The sequence below is a fragment of the Rhipicephalus sanguineus genome, chromosome 11 (genome assembly GCF_013339695.2).
Source record: "Rhipicephalus sanguineus isolate Rsan-2018 chromosome 11, BIME_Rsan_1.4, whole genome shotgun sequence".
Lineage (NCBI taxonomy): Eukaryota > Metazoa > Arthropoda > Arachnida > Ixodida > Ixodidae > Rhipicephalus > Rhipicephalus sanguineus.
The window spans coordinates 49,815,017-49,829,072 of NC_051186.1; the positions used below are offsets into that span (position 1 = coordinate 49,815,017).

Below are 14,056 nucleotides of genomic sequence, written 5' to 3' on the forward strand. Positions count from 1 at the left end.
AAACGTCACATAATGCAAAGTTGCAAAATTATTACGCACAGAACATGGTGCGCTCTTGGCTAGACCACATTTTTTCATGTTAATGAACGCACTAGAATTACTGAAATGATACGTGTCCGTCAGTTCTCGCGAAATACGGGACACGCTTGCCAACCGCGAAAAATTCTCGGCGAATAATTCGAGTATGTTGATAGAGCAATGTTTGATTCGTACTACAAAATGTTGTAAATTTCCCCGCGTTTGAGAGATGTTATGTAACTCTTAGTTTTCTACGTTTGAAATTCGTATTTTTGGAGCATGCTCAATAGCCAAACTAGTGTGGTCTTAACGAAACAGACATGGAAAGGCGCAGAGCGAAGCGAGCACGTTGTCATTGCTCAAAACTGACGTCTGCGAAGCGTGTCTGTACAGGTCTTTTCAAGTTTGTGAGCAATATAACGCGCACAAATTGATGTAAATGTCCAATTAATGTTAAGTAAGGAGAGTAAAGACCAAGTACAGTGTTGGCGCAGTTCTCATTCGGCCGTGTGCAATAGCTCATGCGAAGAAGCCCTTCGTGCTAGCAGACGACCCTCGCTCTCCTAGCGCAAAGCGCGACTGCAGCGCTGTGGTGGCGGGTGCGGCGACAGGTCGCCTCCTCCCTACGCGCGCCGCGAGGAGATACGGAACTGAAAAAGTATCTATAAACGTTGAGTAGCCTAGGTCCTTCGCGTCATTAACAGATCGATTCAAGCGATTTGCATAAAGCATGTAATGTATTACGAGGTTTCAGACATGCACTTTGCTACAGGTTGCAGCGTGTCACCACACCAAGTCTTCAGCCACCTTCGTTTTAGAAATGGCACTGTTTCGAAATGTATCTTGTGCGAATGATGCAATTGCCTTCCTAGCATCTTTACTGGTGAATAAAGCGCGAGCGGCTGTGTTCTTAGTGGCATCTTGTGGCGCCACCAACCAAACACAAAATGTACGTTCCGTGATCAACGGTGCGCTAGCAGAAGATGCTCTTAGCCCTCTCCGCTCGGTGAAGAAATCCAGATGAAAAGATGTGGCTTGGGAAGAGGTAAACCTTTAATCACTCGTAGCTCCCTTGATACAAGGTGCTTTGCTTAAATTATGGTGCAGATAATTTAGTTGTGACCTAACTACTGACATGATTTCGAAAAACCACTTCAGGGACCCTTTAAGGCATGGAGAGGATAGACATGAATTGAGGTTGCCTGTAGACTTCATTTTTGTTTTGTTTTTTCAAATTGGAGTGCCAACATCTTGGGCTGTTAGCGACACATTGACATTTTCTAGTATTTGCAGTAGTCAATGCACGGTACTGTGGTGGGTTTGCATGCGTGAAGACGATTCTACGAACACAATTGTTGATTCATAAACGTATTAATTTGGCGTTGCTGGGCACAAGATTGTGAAATTGTTAATGTATAAGCCCAAGGTGATACCAGAAACAAACGGAAAATGAGTGTTTAAGTGTATACAAGATAAGTGTTAAAAAAATGAACAAAGTAGAAACATCAACGTAAACAGGTGGCATCTGGTGGCACAAAATGCAAATTACTGCTGTGACCCAGTCTGTTGCATCCTTTTGGCTGCTAAATGACATCGATGCAAGTTTGCAGCACTTGTCACGTTCACAGATGTTGTGGTACTGTGACATTAACTGGTTACGCTTAACTACTGCATGAACATAAGATCTGGGTTGTTTGCAACTTCTTGTAAAATGATGTTAACTGCTGGTCACACTAACCAAAGTCATAAGTGCAGCATTAGCACATTCGTGTAGTCATCTTGTACTGTGACATTAACCAGATAGCGTCACGAATGAAGTGCAGTTTCCGTGCATGTCCGTACCATTTCTGTGTACACGATACGTTATTGTTAATACTTAAAAGGAACCACTTCAGCACAAAATATGCATAATTAACCATCTACTTTTCTATATTAACGGGGGAAAAAAATGTTTGTGCTCATAAATGTTTTGTCCAGTTTAAACTCTCCTGCAAAACTCTTTTTTGTCTGCTGTGCACTCGATTGCAATGTCCTCCGATGATCACTCTTGAGCTTGAAGTGATCTCACTGTTCTGAAAACACAATCATTTTAGCATCATTTTGCAATCGTTGTAAGCTTTTGAAATGTTTTGGAATGCGCTACCTTCAAATGGCTGCACAGTATCTCTACTCTTCCTGTGTGCTCAGTCACAATTGTTACTTTAAAATTCTTGCAACGGCACATTGTCCAGCACTGTTGTACAGTTCAGACTGTCACACGCAGCCATCTGTGGGACTGCATATCGCAGCGTTTTAGCCAGCCCTAGCGAAATTCTGGGAAAAAAAGTTTGACGCACGCAAGGTTCTTGGCAGTCCTCTCATTCGCAAGGTGGTTTTGAAACTTTTTCTTAGACTCTACGTATCACTGCTTCGACAGTACAGTGACAATGTTATGGCCATAGCTTTTCTTACACTTGTCGTGAAAACAGGCCAACCCTCAAGTTACTGTTTAAAGAGCTCATTAGTTGTGGTGCTTGAAAGAGAGAAGCGGTGCACATGTGTTTGCCTATGCATTGCAGACAGTACTCATACCACTTGCATCTGTCACACAAAACTGCGATGTAAAGATTTTGTTTTTTACTCTATCCTTCTTGCTCGTTTGTACTTACCTGATGCAGCTGTCGATGTTCGGAATGTTGTAGTTTGGCTCACTTTCTTCGCAGCTGCAAGGCGTGGTTTTGTAGTGTAAACACATAGCGAACAAATTGAGCGTTTGTACGAAACGCTGCGTCACGTTTACAAGCTGTATATTTGACGCGAGAGCCAAAGAACATCGTTCTGTGATGATTTTAACGCGTGCTACTTATCGGCGTTTAATTTAGGCTCACGGCGACATCTTCGTGATGTGTTTATACGTGTGCGGTGCACTCTTAAAAAGAAAAGCCGCACTGTATCACACAAGCCAGTGATAGCTGTGATTGTTTGCTAGTTTAGATGAAATTAGATTCATTGATTTCACCGATTGCTCAGTAGCATGGCTCTGGACTCTTGCTGCGAAAATAGGAAAAAAAAAAAAAAAACTTGCAGTATTAGCTACATCTTAAGGCAGCTTAATGGCTGTGCTAGTAAAATAGCATGAAGCAGATTTAATTTTAGCAGTTTCATAGTTACTTCACAAAGCATTAACAAAATATTCACAAAGAATGTATCACTAGGCTAATATGACATGCTGTATCTATTGCATCATCTAAATAACAAACTTTTATTATGTCGGGCCCAATATCACTGGCACCTATTGTGGTGCTACGCACGGCAAGCCATTTCATCCTTTTTTCAACTCTCGGAAGAAAAAGAAGTCTATTATCAATATACTGGGTCACAATATCTAAACTTGACATCGATGCTAACTATGAAGACTTTTGAAACTGAATGTCACACATTTAGACCAAGCTATATTCAGCCACATTAATTTGTTGAGTGCACAGACTGTTTCTAGTACCTTTAATCATGTTTCATGGGTGCTTCATGAATATGCCCTGATAACTCATTTTTTGCTGTCCTTGCAAATGTTGATCTATGCCCTTTAAGAACGTAGACGGCAGTGGCTGTTTGTAGCCTAAAAGCTCATTTTGTATAGCTTACGCTGATATAGTTAGATGTATAGTTTTGACCTGTCTTCCAAATCGTAATTACCAAATGCGCGCTCATCGAGGTTGCGCCTTCTGTGCCGTCCCCGCCCGAGATTGTGAATTTTAGTGATTTTAGCAGCCAGCGACTTGAGTTTTAATTTTGCTTTTTTGATTTTATGGTTGACACCTGCAGAATGCAGGTTTTGTACTAATACTGAATTACTGGCTGTTAACTTTCCGAACAAACGGAGGAGGCGAAGAAGAAACATGGCAACACGAACACCATGTACGCCGACGAACACACAGTCCATCTTTTCCTCATAACCAAACTATGCAACTCTTTGTATACTCCAGTTGTTAGACGCTCCTGTTGATATATGCAAAGTGATTGTTTCCAATACTTTAATGGACCTTGAAGCACAACGGCGCACAGACTGTGTGCTGGTGCACTTTTGTCTGTGATCCGGTGTGGTTCAAGACGCGTTACAACATGAAGCTTAACGAACTAGCCTGACTCTCTACCCTGTTGCAATTGTTTCCCCTGTGTTGAATGTCAAAAGGAGTGCTGACATGACATTTTCGACTGATCATTTTTGTGCGAAACAAAGATCAGACGCCATAGGTCTGAACTCTATACATAAAAAAGGAATACTGCCAAGTGTTCGAACACTCTAAATATGGTACATAACACGTTCCTGCGAACCAGTTTCGGTTTATGCACCAAAGAAATGAATTTGGCATTATGTCTCTGTGGCCTTGCAATCATTGCAGCCGTTATTTTACTCAAGGGTGCAGCCAAGGAAAAACATGCCTACCAGTTTTGCTAATTTATTATTATAAGCAGCACGATAATATCTACCCTTAATGCGATATTGTGCAATCAAATTTCGCTCTGTGTCATGATGCCATGATGATGATGGCACTAGGTGCAGCTTTAATGTAAAGCACCAAACCAAAATACCTCAAGCGTTTTCCATCTTTCACATGCTACATGTGTTCCTTCTACATGCGATAAATGTGCGGCAGTAGTGTTTGTACAACTTTGAAAATGTGTGTCAGCACTCCTTTTAAACACTGTTAGATAGAGAGGCTGACTGTGTTAATGCACACAGCACAATGCAGTTGGATACTGCAGTGTTTGTCTACGCTAATTTCGCGGTGCTATCAAGAGAAGGAAACAAGTGTGGCATGAATGAATGATGTTACTCCCGCACAGTTGTTTTTACTTTGCATTGACTCGCCTCTTTTATTAACATTTGTTGGCAGCACATCGAAGAGGGTTTCGTGTAGATACCTCTGTCCTTTTGTTGCAAGTCATTAGGTAATGCTTTTGAATAAAATCTTGAAACAAATCTGTCTGTGTGAACTTCTTGATGTGGAGTATTCTTCGCCATGTGGCAGGTAGATATGTCCCTGCCCTGCTTCATGCCGGATCTCTTCGATTGGAAAAATTGTCTCCGATGGTGGAACCTGAATGGGTATCCCCAATACAATTACTCAGTGCTTTACACAGACCTTGTATATAGACATGGCCACACAATTGCATTTTGTTGTAAAGCCACCATGATAAGCGATGTCGATTCTGCAAATAAGCAAATAAGTCGTGTTCTTCTTGTTGATCTTTGCGGTAAAGAGAGTTATCAGAAAAAGAGACACACCGAAAAGAAAGTTACAGGGGCCCTTAAGTCTCCTTGCGTGCGTTGAATGCAAAAGCACGGCATGTCTTGGTGTGATGACCAGATCCATTAGTATTTCTTCGACATTGCGTGACGTCACATTACATCATCACTGAAACGATAATGTAATGACAGTTGCATGACGTCATCAGTTGGTCACGTGGGTTTTTTTCGCCGTCGAGTGTTGACGCAAACACTCGCCAGATGCTGCATTTTCAACTTCATAGGGCAAATAATGCTTTCGCATTCAGAAAAAGATTTCTGGTCTTTGACGCACTCTGTTCTTTGAAACGTTGACACTTTTTGCCTGAACATTTGTCGATTGGCCATGTTTTTTCTGTGCTGATCGTGTAGACGTAGGGACATTGACAGCAGCAGGCTTCACAGCGTGACGAGAACTAGCCCCGAGAGATTGCTGTTGCGAAATAAAGCGCTTTATATAAATAGTACATTCCGTGCGTTCAGTCTTGTAAAACGCTGTCTAACCAATCTTCTAGGTCGACAGTTGGCTTCTGGGGTTCTGCAAAAGAAGGGAACGAGAAAAGAAAATTCGTTAGTATCATTGAATAAAAACATTCATCACATGGTCCTTCTAGCCTTTAGCTCTGTCAACCCCTCAGATGTGACTTAGCCATTTCCTAGTTCCTAGTGTTCGGTTGGACACTTAAGTGCTGATGAAAATTGCATTGCTGGTAATGTAACTAATTAACTAATTATGTTCCCCTCAACTGTAATTGCCGTCTAGACTTCCACATATTCCTGTGCTGTTCGTAGTCCTTCTGAGCAAGTTACTCACAACAAAAGCATGCACACTATAAGAGTGTACCAAATTTTAATAATAATTTCTGGGGCTTCACATGCCAAAACACTGACATGAGTATGAAGCACAACGTAGTGGGGGGGCTCCTAAATAATTTTGACCACCTGGGGTTCTTTAACGTGCACATAAACCTAAGTACACGGACGTCATCGCACCTGACGCCCACCAAAATGCGGCCACCGTGGCCAGGAATCGAACCCAAGACCTCAAGTTTAGCATTGCAACACCTCGGCCTGCTAAGCTATCACGACGGATGTATCATATTTTTTTAAGGCCTTACAATAGATTTAAATTACCCATCACAGTTTGTACTCGGAACTGCAGCGCTTTACTTTGTTCTCTAGCATTCAGTACGTCCTGCAAAAAAGCCGGGCCCCTCTCCCCCTTTTTTGGTGGTGTCTCATTTTCTCTCGGCATTCCTCTCCAGAGACATACACATGAAATGGAAATGTTAACAAAGGCCTTTAGTTGCAAACGAGTCTTACGAGGTGGTGGTTTGACGGGCTCTTCCACTACTTTGCGTTCAGGTTCAGCAACAGTCGTAGTGGCCGTCTCTTCAGCTGCAGGAACCTTATCTGTGGAGGGTTAAAGGACATTAAGTTAAAACACTAAATCAATTCATAAATAATTCCTCAAGGACTCTATACGAGTTACTTTACTGATAACAGGTTCATGTTTTCAAGAGAAAGTGAAGCTCCAGCTACATTTATTGAAATTTGTGTTGAAACCCCTTATGCTCGTATCTCGGCGAGACATCACTGATCTTGAAGTGTTTTTCATATTTCGGCCATGCTGGCTCAATAAGAGTTCTTGAAAAATGTCATGTTAGGTCGCTGGTTCCTCTAGAAGATGAAGTAACACATCTTTATCAGTAACGAAAGCCGTAGAATATGCAGTCAAAATTTACGTCGCAGTGGGCTGGTGTGGGAACATCAAGGCAGTGCCACCAGCCGTGTTTACTTTTTCCAACTTTTATAACTTAGCAAGCACCTTCTAATGACAAGTAATACTTTTAGTATTGTGGAAAAATAGTTTACGAATATACGTGCAAGACACTTTTGTCTTCAGTGTCCCTTCTAACAAAGCAAATGCAAACAATTTGTTGAACATGGTTTGGTGGGTGCAAATTAAGACGCACGAAAGATGGACAACACACACATGAAGTGAAGTACTGTTTCTAGGGGTAGATCACATGTGCAACTTTTGTGTAACGCAGATGCAACACGGCCACATGTTGAGACATCACCAGACGTCAAAGTTCAAAAGTAGTCTGTAACGAGTTCATCTCTCCAGAAAATGATGAAAAGGAGGAATACCTTGCACACACCAAACCTTTGTCACACGTGTGTCTTGTGTTACGAGTGCGTGGAAGTTTCGCTTGTGTTCTGCTCTTTGAAGCGTTAATTCAGTTTTGCCACTTTGTTTGTGTGTTGTCCCTTCATCATGTGTCTTACTTTGCGCCCACAAGGTATGCTTAAAGGGACACTAAAGAGAAACAATGAATTGGTTTAGATTGATAAAGTGTGCTCGGAGAACTTTTGTGTAGTTTATTTCACCACCATAGGTTTATTATTAGAGGAGAAAACCAAGTTCAAAGTTTCATTTTTAAATTTCGCGCCGAACTTTGTAATTCGTGACGTAAAAGACTTCAAAGAGCATTTAACGTATTTTGGCGCCACTGGCTCGACGAAATTTCTACAAACTCGTTATGTCAAGTCTCTGGCCCCCTCAGAGGACAATGTACTTCAATTTAACTGAATAGGAACTACATAGGCCCAAGCAGGCGCCGTCAAAAATATGTGACGTCACGGCAAATGGTGCGGGAATTCCAAGGTGGCGTCGCCACCTGTATTTTCTTTTCGCGCGTTTTCTCGCTTATTAAGCATCTTCGCGCAGAAAGCGTGGTGTTTTTGGTATCGTGGAAGACTACTTTACTATGTGAGAAAAATCGTTTTGCTCTTTAGTGTCCCTTTAATGGACTGGACCAGATAGCCCAAGATGATGTTTAAATGTCCACTGAAGATTTTGTTACTGCTTTAAAAGCTTTCACAGTGTGGCATAGCAAACCTTTCTCCTCATGTTCTTCTGTGAGCGATAGCAAGAACTCGAGGTTTCTCTCGTCCTCGTCTTTCTTCTTGTCCTTCCGTGAGTCATCTGACCGAGGGGACTTGAGGGAGAGATTGAGTAATTCCTCCAAGTCCTCTTCGTCTTTCGGCTTGGGCTTTGACTTGGCCGCTGCTATTATGGCCGCTTGCAGAGAGTTCTTCAATGACTCCCCCATGTCTGGCGTTTTCTTGACTTGTCGCTTTCCCGTACGGAGAAATGCCTCGTACCTTTCGGTGCAGGCGGCTGCTTCGTCCTTGAACTCCTGTATAACACTGGCCTGAAAGGAAACAAAACGTGTGAAACCAGTGTAAGCACGTTCCTTGCTGTACAATGGCTCTTGTAGAAATCAGCAGGCCTAAACAGCATGACAGCTTATTGAATATAATCTTGCACTGCAAAGTACAACTTCACAGGTTCTATTCCAGGCCATGGTGGCCTCATTTTGAAGTGGGTGAAATGCAAAAACACCTGTGTACTTGGATGTATGAGCACGTTAAATAAAGAACCTCGAGTTGTTGACATCAATCTATATTTTCTCACTATGTTGTGCCATAAAATCATGTGTCAGTCACATGAAACCCCAGAATTCAGTTGCATATGTTGCATGAAACCACAGAATTCTCGAGCAGGAATGAGAATGTTCAAGGCTGATACATGGCCTAAAGCTGTTACTTCTTTCATTAACTTGTTCTAACCATGTAATATTCTTCCAAGAGGTACATATAGAGAAATTCAACCCTTTTCTTCTGCACTGAAAGTGAGGCAAGGGAGACCACAAGTGCTGGATGGAGTTGAAGTACTGACGCAGCGTTTTTGACAGGTTTATCTTTTTTCTTAATAAATGAAGGTCGAAATGGGCCAGATGTTCAAGCAGGAAATTGAGCATTTAGTGCTTACGTCCTCGGTCACAGATAACGAAAATGTGCAGCAGCGTGGTGCATGTAGTGCACAAAACTAGAGTAAGGCCACAAGCACAATTTCCATGCGACTGTGCAGGGTGCAGATAACAAAGAGTGAGAAGTAGCGTGCAGCGAGTGCACACGGTTACTTGCCGGGAAAATGTCCTCGGGAAGGCCAAGCCGCTCAGTGCAGAGGAATCGTTTGCAGTGCATCGACGATCGCGTCGCAGTCGATCGAGAGAAACTCGCTGAGCTCGGCCGGTTCGTCCTGCCAGTCCTGTTGCTCCTTGAAGCGAAAGTGTGCACTCGCTCCAGCTGTGAAACAAGATGACTTTAAGCATTGAAAAAATCGATTGGTGAATTGGTTTCATCAGAAGTCTCGCATGGAATATGCTGCCACAAGGAATACTGTCCTGACAGAAGGGAACTAAAGACTACAATTTTTCTGTTTTGCACGCCGTATGCTCTTGCTTATTTCAATCACAGTGGATGCTTGCTGTAGTGGAACCCTCTTGTTGAATGCATGTAAATTTTATACTGTGCCTTTTTGCTGTTTCTGTAGGCTCATTAATATATGCCTACACATTGATGCTTTTTAACCTTCACTGCCCACACCTGTTACAGGTCCTCGTAAAACGCTATAAACAAGCAAGCATGTGTTTTATTTTTATTTTAAACATACTAGCAATGCCAATCAATTTTGTGATGTGATAAATGTTGTAGAGAGTTATGATAGGCACAAGGGGGATATCTCATTCGCCTATATTATGCTTGTGTGCGCACACACACACATGTGCCAACGAAAGATTACCCCCTGCCTGTCTCCCCCCCCCCCCCCCCCCAAGAAAAATCTTACAAAGGCAGGGTTTTAACAGCACAAAGCAATTCGTAAGATAGCAATGCGTGCCAATGGTAACAAAACTTTCTGAATTACTATTCGTTAACTAACTATAAATAATAGCCCCGCCACACCCGACTGTGTACTTTCGAACAAATTTGCTTTTTTTTTTTCTTTTTCTTCGGAAGCCACATGGTCAAGATGTTTTCTAGAGTGTCACCTGACACACACGGAACATCAACGCTCGCTCGACTGAACGATGTCCAACCGCTTTGTCGCAATGGCAGCGCGCACGTATATATACTGTGTGTTTTCAAACCTTCTATCCGCGTGTCATCGTTTTTGCAAGCCCTGCAGCAGAGCAGAAAATAGAATGACCTAGAACTCCAGCAGACAGTTACTCGCCTGACGCGCTCAGCAGGAGGTCAAAGTCCTCGCCTCGCTTCCTGTTGTACTCGGTTTCAACTTCGACCGGCTCGTCGTACCGGCCCCAATTACTGGCGAGCCCCCGCTTCCTAAACTGAGGATCGCACGTGGGTTCTATCTGCAATGAATGGATGACACGCCACATTGAGAACACGTCCTTAAGCAAACCCATCCCTTCGAATTTCACGAGCGACAAACTCGCGATTTTACCGGTGTGGGAGCCGTAGTTCCGACGGGCAAGCTTTTGCTTTCCGTTGCTTTGGACGCGTCTCCACCGCAATCAACAGGTGCAGTTTCCTGCGTAGGCTGCTTCGTTTCGGCATCAAGAGGCTTCCATCTCTGTCGTTTAGTTTCTTTTCTTTTCTCTTTTCCCTTAGGACCCATCGCGATTGCTAGTTTTAACAGCTGTCAACGCGGATCTTTGGCACCGTTGACTCTGCGGTCACGTCGTCAGATAAATTTCACTTGCTCCTAAGCGCGGCCATTTTTGAAATTCGAAACCGAGGCTTTACTAATTCAGTCTGTGTATGTAGAGCTATTTGCACACAAAAAATAAATTTGTACTAAGGTTATAACAATAAATTTTAAAATTTAAGCATCACATTTTGCGAGTAACAGTTGTTTGAGATAAAATGTGGAGTTACAGTATAGTAGGCTCTGAAACGGCGTAATACAGACTGAAGACCGGGCAACAATGATACCAAGATGGCAGCGCCCATGAATGCGCGTTGTTTACACGTTGTTTCAAAGTGTGCCGGTGTCGACGCTTAATTTCTTCGCTTCTAGCTCGATCTATCTACCGTTAAAAGTCGCAAACGCGTATATGTTATAGAAGAAATCGCGGAGAAGCATGAGCGAGCCGCCGTTGAAGCGCAAGCGGCATTCTTTCGGCGGAGACCAGCGGCTCTTGCCTCGCGTCCGACAAGTTCTGAGCGAGAACGACGATCTGGATGCGGAGGGCATCGTAGCCAGGCTACAACGACGGCATCCCGAATACAGGCGCAAGAAGAGGAACGCCCTACTGTACTCTGTGACGAACGCGCTGGAAATAATCGTACAGGAGGACCCGCGACCGGCTACGGATACGGTGGGTGAAGAAGACCTCGACGGCAGTAGCGTCACCGACGAAGACGTGGTACCGTATCCCGACCAGAACACGATGAACAAGTCCATCAACGACCTGTACAAGACGCCCGACTCCAAGCCGGAGGTGCCCAAGGACAAGGGTTCCGAGAAAGCGCGCAAGACGCCCAAGAAGTCCAAGTCTAACGACGTGGACTCCGCCATCCAAGAGAACCTCAAGAAGCGCATGGCCAAGGAGAAAGAGATCGCGCTTATCAATCCGACGGCTCGGTTCGCGGACCTGGGAGGGATGGAAGGCCCTCTGGAAGAAGTCTGCAACATGCTGATGCACTTGAAGCACCCGGAGGTCTACAAGAAGTTGGGGGTGGTGCCGCCTCGAGGGTTCTTGTTACACGGACCTCCCGGTTGCGGGAAAACCCTTCTGGCGCACGCCATAGCAGGCGAGTTGGAACTACCCATGATACGAGTCGCGGCGCCCGAGATCGTAGCCGGTGTCTCGGGAGAGTCCGAGGAACGCATACGCGAGCTGTTCGACAGGGCCGTCAACAGCGCCCCGTGCATCTTCTTCATCGACGAGATAGACGCTGTCACGCCCAAACGCGAGACGGCGCAACGCGAGATGGAACGGCGAATCGTCGCCCAGCTCCTCTCCAGTCTCGACGACCTGTCGCAGCGCGAACTGCCCGCAGAGGTTCTCGTCATCGGAGCCACGAACCGACCCGATGCCCTTGACCCCGCCCTCAGGAGAGCCGGGCGGTTCGACCGGGAGATATGCCTCGGAATTCCGGACGAAGCCGCTCGCGAAAGGATCCTCGCCGTCCTGTGCCGAAAGCTGACGCTCGGACCGGAAGTCAAGCTGAGCGTCGTCGCCCACAGGACCCCCGGCTACGTCGGTGCCGACCTGATGGCGCTGACCCGGGAGGCCACCATGTCCGCCATAAACCGAATCTTTCGCGGAATCGAAGAGAGCGTCAAGGCGACCGGGGAAGGGCCGCGGAATCGCCTCGACGTCGCCGTCTCCCTGCTCAAAGAAGTCCCTCCTCTGGACGACGAGCAGCTCAAAAACCTCTGCGTGGACGTCGGGGACTTCGAGAGCGCCCTGAAGCTGGTCCAGCCGTCGGCCAAGCGCGAGGGCTTCGCCACCGTACCGGACGTCACGTGGGACGACGTGGGCGCCCTCACTTCGATCCGGGAAGCGCTTCAGGTCGCCATCTTGGCTCCCGTGCGACATCGGGACAAGTACGAGTCCCTGGGTCTCGTCACGCCGACGGGAATCTTGCTGCACGGACCTCCCGGTTGCGGGAAGACCCTCCTTGCGAAGGCCATCGCCAACGAGTCCGGCATCAACTTCATTTCCGTCAAGGGACCCGAGTTGCTCAACATGTACGTGGGCGAGAGCGAGCGGGCCGTGAGACAGTGTTTCCAGAGGGCTCGCAACTCGGCTCCCTGCGTCATCTTCTTCGACGAACTGGACGCCCTGTGTCCTAGACGTTCGGACTCGGCGGACGGCGGCTCGGCAGTCGAGAGTGGTGAACCAACTCTTGACCGAGATGGATGGCCTGGAACCTAGGAAGCAGGTGTTCGTGTTGGCAGCTACCAACAGGCCTGACATCATCGATCCTGCCATGTTACGTCCGGGTCGCTTGGACGAAGTGCTCTACGTCGGTCTTCCCAGTTCAGAAGAGCGCGTCGAGATTCTGAAAACGCTGACGAGAAACGGAACGAGACCGCTTCTGGAGGAGACCGTGTCTCTGGAGGACATCGGCAAGGACCAGAGGTGCGAGGGATTTTCGGGTGCGGACTTGGCAGCGCTCGTGCGACAGGCGTCGGTGATCGCACTGACCAAGTACCTCAAGGACGGAGCCGAGGGGAGAATCCTGGTTGGCAGTGAACACTTCGACGCGGCTTTCGGAAAGGTGTCGGCTTCGAACAAGGGCCGTCGGACTTTTAAGAAAGTGGAAAAGGTTAATGTGGCGCCTGAGAGTGTTGAATAAGTAACAGAACTTCCATATTTTATTTTTCATTTCTTTCTAACTTCTTTTCTTTTAATTTTCTCACGTGACCTAAGTCACCACTGCTTCCTTGCTCATTGGTCGATTATGCTGCTGCTTATGGGAAGCTTACCATAATTTCCTGTTTCTTTTCTTCCTTTGAATAAATAAAAGTTGTACATATACATGTTGACACTCATGTATTGATGAACTGTCTCTGCAGTGTAGACGGCGTTTTCTTTAAAGAAGTAAAGGCTTTATGTTCTCTCATCATGGGCATACAGCAGTCAACAGCACATTGCATGGTCTCCCATTAAACGTTAAGACGAGAAATAATGATAAGCCTTATTCGAATTTGCCTTGCTATTTGTTGGAGCTTTCTGGGCTTGTAACATGAATTAATTGACTGTACAGGGGATAGATTGAAGGACAGCGTCGTCTTGAGAAACGTATATATATATTTAAGAAATGCGCGAACGAAACTTTTCTGGCTAGCTTTTGAGGTTCAGAGGAACACAAGTACTTGTAAGTATCAGAAACCATTGAATAGGGAATGTCGCTGGAGTCAATATTTCGACAAGTGGTCTTGTC

General features: G+C 45.4%; 2 protein-coding genes across 2 annotated transcripts; one reads left to right on the forward strand and one right to left on the reverse strand.

Annotated features, from left to right (window-relative positions):
• Positions 1 to 4,842: 4,842 nt before the first annotated feature.
• LOC119374496 (uncharacterized) lies at positions 4,843 to 10,882 on the reverse strand. The gene is made up of 6 exons (XM_037644608.2): positions 10,602 to 10,882; positions 10,371 to 10,509; positions 9,281 to 9,442; positions 8,190 to 8,505; positions 6,608 to 6,697; positions 4,843 to 5,822 (listed from the first exon to the last, which is right to left on the reverse strand). Exons 3-6 carry the CDS (start codon positions 9,338 to 9,340, stop codon positions 5,764 to 5,766), a joined length of 525 nt encoding a protein of 174 aa, XP_037500536.1. The 5' UTR covers positions 9,341 to 9,442; positions 10,371 to 10,509; positions 10,602 to 10,882; the 3' UTR covers positions 4,843 to 5,763.
• Positions 10,883 to 11,093: 211 nt separating this feature from the next.
• Positions 11,094 to 13,653, forward strand: LOC119374493 (nuclear valosin-containing protein-like). Its single transcript, XM_037644606.2, is given in 2 exon segments — positions 11,094 to 12,996; positions 12,998 to 13,653. Coding segments are annotated over 2 exon segments (2,226 nt in total). The 5' UTR covers positions 11,094 to 11,241; the 3' UTR covers positions 13,469 to 13,653.
• Positions 13,654 to 14,056: the final 403 nt, after the last annotated feature.

Bases quoted from the DNA above. Each gene is read 5' to 3' on its own strand.
- LOC119374496 (XM_037644608.2), bottom strand. From the start codon at position 9,340: ATGCACTGCAAACGATTCCTCTGCACTGAGCGGCTTGGCCTTCCCGAG. The intron at 6,698-8,189 runs GTTTGCTATGCC...AACCCTCCACAG, and splicing joins AGAAGAACATGAGGAGAAAG to ATAAGGTTCCTGCAGCTGAA. The intron at 5,823-6,607 runs GTAAGACTCGTT...CTTCTTTTGCAG, and splicing joins GCCCGTCAAACCACCACCTC to AACCCCAGAAGCCAACTGTC.